Genomic DNA, 9,447 nt, shown 5'->3' with positions numbered 1-9,447 from the left:
TGAAACTGAACATTTACTATAACAAGTTAAGTTGATATAAATTAGATTTGAATCAATGAGAGAAACCTTTTCAACGTTTTGCATGAGTTCAGTTGAATCGGTTTAAAGTAAAATCATACTGTGCTGCTTTGTGTGGATATAAAGTCTGAATTACTTTTCTGGACAAAGTCTTCGCTAACCAGCCACAAATTCCATCATTCCCAACTGGACAAGGTTTTAGTACTGCAGTTCTAGTTTAGTACTGCAGAAACTATAAGATTTCTGGACAAGGTTCTAACAAGGTTCTAGTACTGCAGTTCACTTTGTAAGTAATTGCAGAGTAGAGTGAACCAGCAACCCTTTTGAGGACTTGTACTTTATTTTGTTCTTCTCCGTCTGCGGTTATTAAATACATCTAAACATTTCTCACCATATGCATAAACTGGATCTGGGGTCTAGCAGCAGACAACAAATTCCGTATTCTTAAAGCTGCTGTATGTGAAGAACGCCACTAAGGTAATTCATCACTGCGTCTGTTGCCTGGATCACCAAATACCCAATTTAAATTCACAAGGCCAATTCACAAGCTTCCAACGCGGAAACTCTCCTGTGTGTTTCCAGCCACTGAGTGAAGTGTGTTCAGACAGTGGATTAAATAATATGATAACGTGAAATAAATAATAATATTAAGAATAAGGATAATATTAAGAATAAGAATAAATAATATTATAACTTTCTCATGGAAACAAATCCACAGGCACAGGTTTCCTGCCCCAAGGAGCAGGTGTGTTCGGGGTGGGTTCTGGGGCGCGGGGCTGCGCGCCGGGGCTCCGGCCGGCGGCTCCGGGGCCCGCGCTCACAGCGCGCCGCTGCTCGATACCCCGCTCGCCGTTCCCTTTACAGCCGGACTCGACGCTCCTTCCACCTCAGAACAGTCCGTGCTTCGACACGTAAAACAGGTTGGAAAGAGTTAAAATATGGCACCGTCCGGCGGCACGAAACGCCCCTCCGAAGGCGAGCACACCCCCCCGGAACTCCGTCACTGCCGCGGCCGGGCTCGCCGCGGCGGAGGGAAGGGCCTGACGCCATCGCAGCGCGCCGTGGGGCCCGTCCGTGCATGGCCGTGCCGCGGGAGCCGCCCGCCGCCCCGGCGCCGCCGCCGCCGCCCGGCCCCGCCGCCGCCGCCGCGCCCTCGTTCGGCGCGGCCCGCGCGCTGGTGGCGCGGCGCCACTCGTGCCTGGTGGCGGCGCCGCACCGGCGGCACGTGGCGCTGCCCCCGCGCTTCCTGGGCCGCAAGCGCTCCGGCATCCGCGCGCAGCTGGACGCCGAGCTCCTGCGCTACTCCGAGAGGTGCGGCCGCGGGGCCCGGGCCGGGCCGGGGAGCTGGCTCGGCCTGGCAGCTCACGGGGCCCCCTCCTCCTTGTCCTTCCAGCCTGCAGGGCGTGCCGGTGGCTTACGACAACATCAAAGTGGTGGGGGAGCTCGGCGACATCTACGACGATCAAGGATTCATCCACCTGGACGTGGAGGCGGACTTCATCATCTTCAGCCCCAAGAAGGGCAAGAAGCTGGTGGTATGCGAACGCCTTGGCGTCTCGCGGGATGGGCTTTTTTTATTAAGTGGCCAAAGCTTGGCTTGTCTCCAAGATCAAGAGGTCTGGGGCTTAGGTGGAGACGTATTTTAGTTTATGTTAGCTTACTCGTTTATGGGTAGTTCATAGCAAATTTTAGTAGTTTGTACTAGAACTTTTTACTGTAATTGGTTCTGTCTCTAGGTTTGTTGAATTTACATGTAATTATTTATTGCTAAACCATTGTATCATAAGGATTGCATGTTTAATAGTGTATCATAACTGCATGTATCATACTGGTGTTCCATTCTGAAGAGCACATAGTTCTCAACCAGATGCATTTGTTACAGTGACAGGAATGTTTAGGATGCTCTCGAGTTCAGTTCCTCCAAGCACAAGAGCAGTACATCAAGTTGAAGCCTGCCTTTCAGTAATGGAGTTGTATGGATCACAGAACAGCTTTAAGCTTGTCAAAAGCCTTGCTCAGCACTTGTGGGTAAAGCATGTTGAGAGTTGGCTTACATTCATTGTTGTGCCATACCTTTTGCAGCACAGGTGGTGTCTCTATAATTGTGTTTCAGGGTGAATGTGCCATCTTCCTTGGAAGAGAATTGAAAATTTTTCAGTGTGTGTCATTAATTCTATGGGTAAAACAAAGGTGGATATGGATTCATATACACATGTGTCAGACACCCACTGAATAGAGTATTTAGAAGCTTTTTATGTGTCTTCCCTATCTTCAGTTGCTAAGTACTGCTGTGCCAGCCTGAAGAGCATTTTAGTCAAGTAAATCAGACTTAAAATGGCTTCAAAGCAAAGTCGATCGCTGAAGTTTAAGGAAAGAGTTACCTACTCTGTTCAGGTATTCACTGTAGCTAAATCCCATGTTTTCACTTCTCCTCCTGCAGTTCAGTTCTATTTTCAGAGGAATTGTATGAAGAGTTTACAGGATTAACTTTAATTTTTAGTGAAGGAGCATTAACTTATTGCTAGATAAACTGACTTCCTAACTTGTTCATAAACTCTTACTGAAATTTTTTCATATGGGAAGCTAAATATTTAAAGGGTTTGCATTGAAAGGGATGATTTTTGCTGTGGACTTGCATGACATTGTTTTTCTTTTTTAGGGTGTAATTAATAAAGTGGCCCCTAGTCACATTGGCTGCCTGATACATGGGTGCTTCAATGCATCTATCCCCAAGCCTGAACAAATGTCCCCTGTACAGTGGCAAGAGCTGGGGTTAAAAATAGGGGATGAATTGAAATTTCAAGTGTTGCACTTGGATTCTGATACAGCTGGGGTGTTCTTCATTCGAGGAGGACTCACTAAAAGCAGGTATGGTGCCTTAAAAGAGAATATTTTTAACTGATTTAAGAAGTTTTTTGCAAGCTAAATGATTTTAATTACATCTTAGTCTTTCAGCTTTCTTATTTTTACACAAATATAACTGTATCTATAACTATATATATAACTATATACATATATAACTATATATAACTGTATCTATAACTATATATATAACTATATACATATATAACTATATATATATAAAATAAAACTAATTGTTTCTTGAGCTTTAAAAATCTGAGTATATTGATCTATTAATTGTTCATTGCATATATAATATATGCTCAAAATAGCACATCCAGGTGTCCAAGAGTAGCTTTGTGCATAGGCTTTTCAAGTGCAAACAGTCCAGGGGTCCTGAACACAGTGGTTACATTGAAAGTCGCACACAAACATGCATATGTATTGTATAATGACAAATACATGACTTAAATACTTGCTAAAACATGAGAATTTCAAAGATGAGGAAATGTGTCAAGTTCCTCCTTAGGCCTCTCTAAGTTTATAGGGCACCTTGCAAGAAATCTTGTCTTCAGAAGAGTTCATTCATGTTTTTCTTCTAAAACAGTCCTTTACTGAGCAGTGTTTTTCTTTCAACATGGTTTTGGTTTTGATTAAATGTATAATATGACTCCTACTGGTAAATTCATAGCATTTTTTGTTTGTTTCTCCTTTTGATCTGGAAGGATGCTCTGGCTCGTTTCAGTGGACATGCAGTGAAAGTTAGCAGTTTTGTCTTCAGTGCCTCTGAGGACATAAAAACCTCCATGGTTTTTAACTGCATTCTTTCCATATTTGTCTTAGACATTTTTTCCAGTGTTCTTGGTTGCAAGGTACCTCTTGGGGGAGGGAATCTGGTGGTTTTTTGTGGAGTTTTTTGGGGGTTTTGCTTTTTGGGGTTTGTTTTTTTGTGTGTGTATTTTTGGGTTTTTTTGTTTGTTTGTGGGATTTTTTTGGGGTTTTTTTGTTTGTTTGTTTGTTTGATTTTTGTTTGGTTGTTTTTTTTTTTGTTTTTTAATACTTTTCAGGCATCACCTTTGTTTTAATTAGAGTAAGGTAATTCCTTGGTAAAATCAGCAGTGTGCCTCATATATGAGTGAATAGGCCACTAGCTGGGTGTTTTTGTGAATGACTTTAAAAAACCCTAAAAATCTTTACTACTACACAGTGTGTAGTTATGAATTAGGGGATGAATAAGCACTAGAAAAGAGGAACTACCAAATGGTCTGTATGGCACTTTAGAGAAGAAATTTAGGCTAAGATTTGATAGAGAATAATTATTATGTGTTAAAAAGGAAGCTGGTAAGGTAATAGAAATTACCCTGAGAGTATTAAACTTTGATTCTCGGTGACACAGAGTATCATGTTCTCCATCTGTTGTTGTTTTTAGCAAATGTTTATCTTCTGTCTGCTTGATGTAAATACATGTTTTAGCAAATTTTGACATTTCACTATGTGAGGTGCCTTAACATGTCTCTAATCCAGTTTATGTTGTATATTTCTTTACAGCATGCGGCCCAAAAAATCTGATGCAGTCCCTGAAAGTACAAATGGGGATGAAATTCAAAAGCTTGACCACCAGGAAAATGGCCTGAATAACAGTGGGGAAGTTAATGTCACAGAAGAGCCTTTAAATGAGATGGATAACCTTGGGAGGGAAAATGAAGAGCCAGGTGTTGATGCTGTGAATGGATTATGTGATGATAAAAAGAAGAAGAAGAAAAAGAAAAAAGACAAGGACAAGGACAAGCAAGGAGAACAGGAACTTGTATTGCCTACCAGTGACTCCAGTGGTTACCAAAGTGACCATAAAAAGTCAAAGAAAAAGAAAAGAAAGCATTGTGATGAAGTTGAAGAAAGTGAATTATCTCAGCTGTCAGAAAAACCCAAAGCAAAAAAGAAAAGGACTAAGGTCTGAAGTGTCTTCCCTGCCTTACATTTCAGATGTTTTTCATAAGTTTCAATAAAACCCTGTTTTGAAAATGTGCATCACTTTTTCTTTACTACACGGTCTGCTCTGCTTGGTCAGATGGTGTTTGTGTCAATATGTGCACCAGCAGTTTGAAAGGCAGGATCTTTTAAAGTAGTGATAGAAGCAATATCTGCCTGGCTTTTTTACTGGAAAACAAGGCTCAAAAGAACTGTGGAATGTAATTACAGGAGCACATGCATCACCTCTGTGTCTGCTTTCCTGTTCCACATTTGCATTAGCCAGCTGGTAGTTACAATGTGTGCTACTCTAACTCTTTGCCAATCGGTGTCTTAATTTTACGAGAGTAGATTAGGATTGTCTTTGGGTTTCTGGGAAATTCATGTGAATTCTCAGGAGGCTTAAAAGAGAAATTTATTTTTTTTTGAGTTTGAGTTTTCAGCTTTTGGTTGCAGCTCTTTTCAATTGTGAGGAGCTCTGGGGAGAACTGTAGTGTGACATGGTCCAGTGTTTCACCAAGGTAGGAGGCCGTGATGGCATTGCTATTGATTTACCTATTACAAGAAGAACATAACCAGCTCTTTGAAGGCCTTGTAAGTTAACAGCATGAATGTGGAAACTTGCTGCTCATCTCTGTTCCTAGGTGATAAAACATTTTGCTGTAGTGATTAATGCTGATGCTATTAGCTCACTTCAGTAGAAGTGTTTACACCTTCTAATAACATCCATTCACATTGAACATGTTCTGAATTTCAAGTGTGACAATACTTAGGGCTCACTTTGTGGTGTATTAATGTCTTTTATACTTCTTAAAACTCCAAATGTACCAAGACAAAGTTACCAGCTTACGGGCTTGATGGCATGACAGTACATAGTAGGCATTTTAAAGTTATGGCACTATAAAGAACCAAGTTAAGACTTTTTGAAGACTTACAAGAAAGTGCACTTAAGTAGCTAATGCCAGGAGTAGCAGCAGAAACTGCAGGATGTCCTCCTGTGTTTGCTCTCCAGTGTACTTCATCTTGAGATGAAGCCAGTTTCTGAGCAGTCCTGAGGTGAGCATGAATTGTCCCTGTTGTGTTTCTATGTGTGATGATTCTGACACTTGATTTCCATGCAATTGCACAGACACTGGCTCTTCTATCCATTTCTCCTGTACTGTGACAAAACCTGAGAAGTCAAATGATATTTGTAATGTATTAAACCATGCTGCAAGGTCAGCTGAGGGCAGCATTCTGGTGTGTTCATGGTTGCAGATAAATGACACAGAAGTCCCATGCTGATGTACTTAAAGTACACAGGCAGGCTGAAGGTTGAGACATAATTTACAGTCAAAAATTACATGCTAGTTCCGTACATATATATATATATATTTCTGTAGTGACTTGGATGGATGGGTAAGAAACATCAGAAGATGGCAAGCACAGATATTTTTTGATGATGCCAACATGAAGAGAAGGATGGAGGCAGTTACTGTTGCAGATGAATCAAAGATTGGGTCACATGATTTGATCTCTTACTCCTTAATACTCACTGTATCTCACTTTCCCTTCAAGGGAAGAGAAATGCATCTCCAGTCAAGCCTCACCAGGTGATAGAAGCAGTTTGTAGCACCAAAAGTCTGTTTTGCTCTGTTCTGCCTTTTCATCAGCATGCAAAGGAAGGAGACATTCAGGGGGAAGTAGTGAAGTTGCAAGTAATGAATCAAGTAACAGACAATATAAATTATTTCAGCACTTTGCTCTTTTTCCACTTCTGCTCCCTTACTGCTCTCTTACTGGAAATGGCTTACTGTAATTCAGCAAACTGTGCAAACTGTTTTGTTGATGATTAGTCTTTTCTATGCCTATGATAGTCTCAGTTTTGGGCCTTTCTTAGGTATATTTTTGGCACAGAAGTTTGGCTGGCACCCACTTGTATCATTTTTTGGTTTTCTTTCTTGGATTACAACAAAAGAGAGCAATTAAAAATAAATGCAGGAGCTGGCAATTGATGATTGCTGAACAAGTTGTTTCTCCAGTGATACAAATACCATAACATGTTAAATTCCTGCTAAGCTTTGTGTCTTTGGACGGGGAAAAGTGAAGAAAAGATTTCAAAAAAGAAGGAAGAAAAACGTGGTTTACACAATTGGAGGCAATATTGGCAGCCTCAGAGCTGCACTGTTGATGTTGCTGTAAATACTGTTTGGACATTTGCTAAATATGGCAAGAAAACTTGGATTTTGAAAAGTGAATTTTCACTCTGATCATGATTTAAATCACTTGTCTTTATTTTTTCCCCATAAAAAGGCAAGATTTTCTGATGCTTGTAATTAACAAAGGAGCTGAACTTGACACTTTCCAATAAAGTTTTTCTGAAGTTTGATCTCTATAAACCTTTAAGTTTCTGTATTCCCTTGGACTACAGATGAAGAGTTGTATTGAATTTTAAGCTGGGGCAAGATTTTTGAGTATATAGAACAATCATTTATAAAGCTTCCTGAGAGACCAGGTGACTTTATTTTTTTTGTACAGCCCTTCCGTTATTTTTTTCAGGGTGCATTCTAGTACAACTCATGTCACATAGCAAAAAGAAGGTTAGAAAGTAAAATTGTATTTTATCCTATAACTGTATTGATAGTTACACCAAGGTAACTGTGATCTAGAGAAAAAAAAATTGCTGGGTTTATTTTTTTTTTTCTGTTTTAACAATAAACTTGTAACAAAGCCAGTATTTACTTATAGCTATGGTTGATATTCTTTTGTCCTTATTACAGAACATGAAGTTCCAACTTAATCATCTATAAATTTCTAAAATAGAAACTGCTACTTTGTAGTATAAATATTTTGATTCTGCAAATGTTTCTCAGTGTATTGTATGTCTTTGGCAGAAGAGCAAGCTGTCTTACAGGCAAATATTTTTAGCTGTCTCTAAAACAATTGTTTTGTATTCTCTGAAGCTCGCAATAATCTGCAGTGCTAACTTTTGCTCTTTGTCTTTTCCTTGCTTCTCTTAGAAACAAATTCTTTGCTTTTGACTTGGCACTTTGCTACTGCTCTAAATACTTAGCCCAAACAGCCCAGTGGATGAGCTCTAGGGAAAGGTTTTTAAAGGTCTTCAGCAAGCTAGCTGCCTTGTGGAAAAACATGAGCCATGATCAAATCTGCCTCTGAGTAAACAGTTTGCCTTTGGAAGCATCCCAACCTTAGACAGCCCTCAGACAGCACAGACCTTTGCTGTGAAAAGGTTATGTGATCTGATGCTCTCAGGATTATAACTGTTGGCCATGGAAGGACTGAAATAGTTTCATTCTAATCAAAATGTTGATTCTATTCTGCTATTTAGCTTTTAGAAATTCTGTATATTTAATAAAGTCTGAGAGACTTCAGTATCCAGTAGGCTTTGTTTATAAACTTCTTTGTTTTAAGTATCTTCTGGATTCATGTGAACAAAAAATAAGACTGAAAATCCAGCTTTGCACTTCTCCAGTACTGTCAGTAGATAAGTTTTTTACATACACAGCTCAAGATTTTTTTGCTCTTCATGACTTAACACATAATTAAGATAAAATTGGGTTGAAATCAGTTGTAAATATTGTCCAAAGCCACTCAACTGACCTGATGTTAAGCAAGTAAAAGCAATTGCAGCCTGGCCATGACTTCAAGTTCCCCTGAAGCCAACTGTCCTATGCAAAGAAGGAATAAGCTTTAATTTTCCCATTTTAAGAACCCCTGCTCCATAAGACTGAATACAAGATGATCTCCTCCCATTTCCCAAATGCTGTGATACATCTATAGAGTATCACTGCTGCTAGAATGTTTCTGTTACGGCTAGAGACAGTTGAACTTGGAAAAGAACTTACTTGAGAAATCTATCTATAAAAACAGATCAAATGAACTTTCTGTACAGAAGGTGAGTGAAACTGCAGCAGTTTTTACTACATAGCAAAGAAACCTTACAAACAGAGGAAATAATTTTGTTACAAGATTCATTATCAATACCTTCCTCTTTTATGGATTATTTCAGTGGTTTTCATAGGATTAGAAGGTTAAGCTGTGACCTTTGGTTTCTACATTTGTATGATACTTAGTAAGAATACAGTTAAAAAGACAGGGATAACTATTGCCCTTCAAAGCTCTCTTGCTCATTATTACCTATGTTTCTCTTTCCTTTATATTTTCTTTCACTGGTGCCTTTGGTGTGTAGAAACTTCTCTAAGAATATTCTTAATACACTGTAAATACGATGTGCCATTCAAAAGCAGGATTTCATTGTGCTGCACAAATTGAGTGAGAAGTGTATTTCAGAGGCTCTGGTAAGGCCCAATCTGTCAGTACTGTGTTGCTTAGAAGCTCACATTAGGTGAGTGAAGGTTGGACACCGAAGAAGCAAATCTTTATCAAATGCTTTGACTTGAGTTGCAGGTAAGGTTGAATTCAGAAATAAATTTCAGTTCTACCTGCAAAGCCATCCTGAGTGGGCACGAGCTCATTGTGGTACCTCCATGCCCAGCACATGCAGCTCCTGATGGAGACTTGGAGAGCAGCAGTCAGTGGAATTGCAGGCTCTGTGAGTATAATCCCAGATTTCATTGAAATCTTTTGGTCAAAATTAGTATGGAATAGCTCCCAGTCATT

At 39.8% G+C, this 9,447-nt stretch overlaps 1 protein-coding gene across 2 annotated transcripts; it reads left to right on the top strand.

Moving 5' to 3' along the window:
• Nucleotides 1-1,060: 1,060 nt before the first annotated feature.
• POLR1F (RNA polymerase I subunit F) lies at nt 1,061-4,881 on the top strand. Of its 2 annotated transcripts, XM_077175743.1 has the most exons (6): nt 1,082-1,125; nt 1,233-1,329; nt 1,412-1,553; nt 1,901-2,046; nt 2,678-2,886; nt 4,408-4,881. In XM_077175743.1, the coding sequence occupies exons 1-6, from the start codon at nt 1,097-1,099 to the stop codon at nt 4,814-4,816; spliced, it is 1,032 nt and encodes a 343-aa protein (XP_077031858.1). In that variant the 5' UTR covers nt 1,082-1,096; the 3' UTR covers nt 4,817-4,881. The 2 variants fall into 2 exon arrangements, with proteins under 2 accessions (XP_054495835.2, XP_077031858.1); XM_054639860.2 differs by lacking the exon at nt 1,901-2,046 and having other exon boundaries at nt 1,061-1,329.
• Nucleotides 4,882-9,447: the final 4,566 nt, after the last annotated feature.

The sequence above is a fragment of the Agelaius phoeniceus genome, chromosome 1 (assembly GCF_051311805.1).
Source record: "Agelaius phoeniceus isolate bAgePho1 chromosome 1, bAgePho1.hap1, whole genome shotgun sequence".
Classification (NCBI taxonomy): Eukaryota; Metazoa; Chordata; class Aves; order Passeriformes; family Icteridae; genus Agelaius; species Agelaius phoeniceus.
Note: the sequence above shows the minus strand (reverse complement) of the source record. Positions and strands in the feature narration are given on the sequence as shown.

What these genes read in the sequence shown, in the direction of transcription:
- POLR1F (XM_077175743.1), top strand. Translation starts at nt 1,097, where the DNA reads ATGGCCGTGCCGCGGGAGCCGCCCGCCGC. An exon ending in CCGCGGGAGCCGCCCGCCGC is followed by an intron (nt 1,126 to 1,232) that starts CCCGGCGCCGCC and finishes TGGCGGCGCCGC; the next exon opens with ACCGGCGGCACGTGGCGCTG. An exon ending in AGAAGGGCAAGAAGCTGGTG is followed by an intron (nt 1,554 to 1,900) that starts GTATGCGAACGC and finishes CATTTGTTACAG; the next exon opens with TGACAGGAATGTTTAGGATG.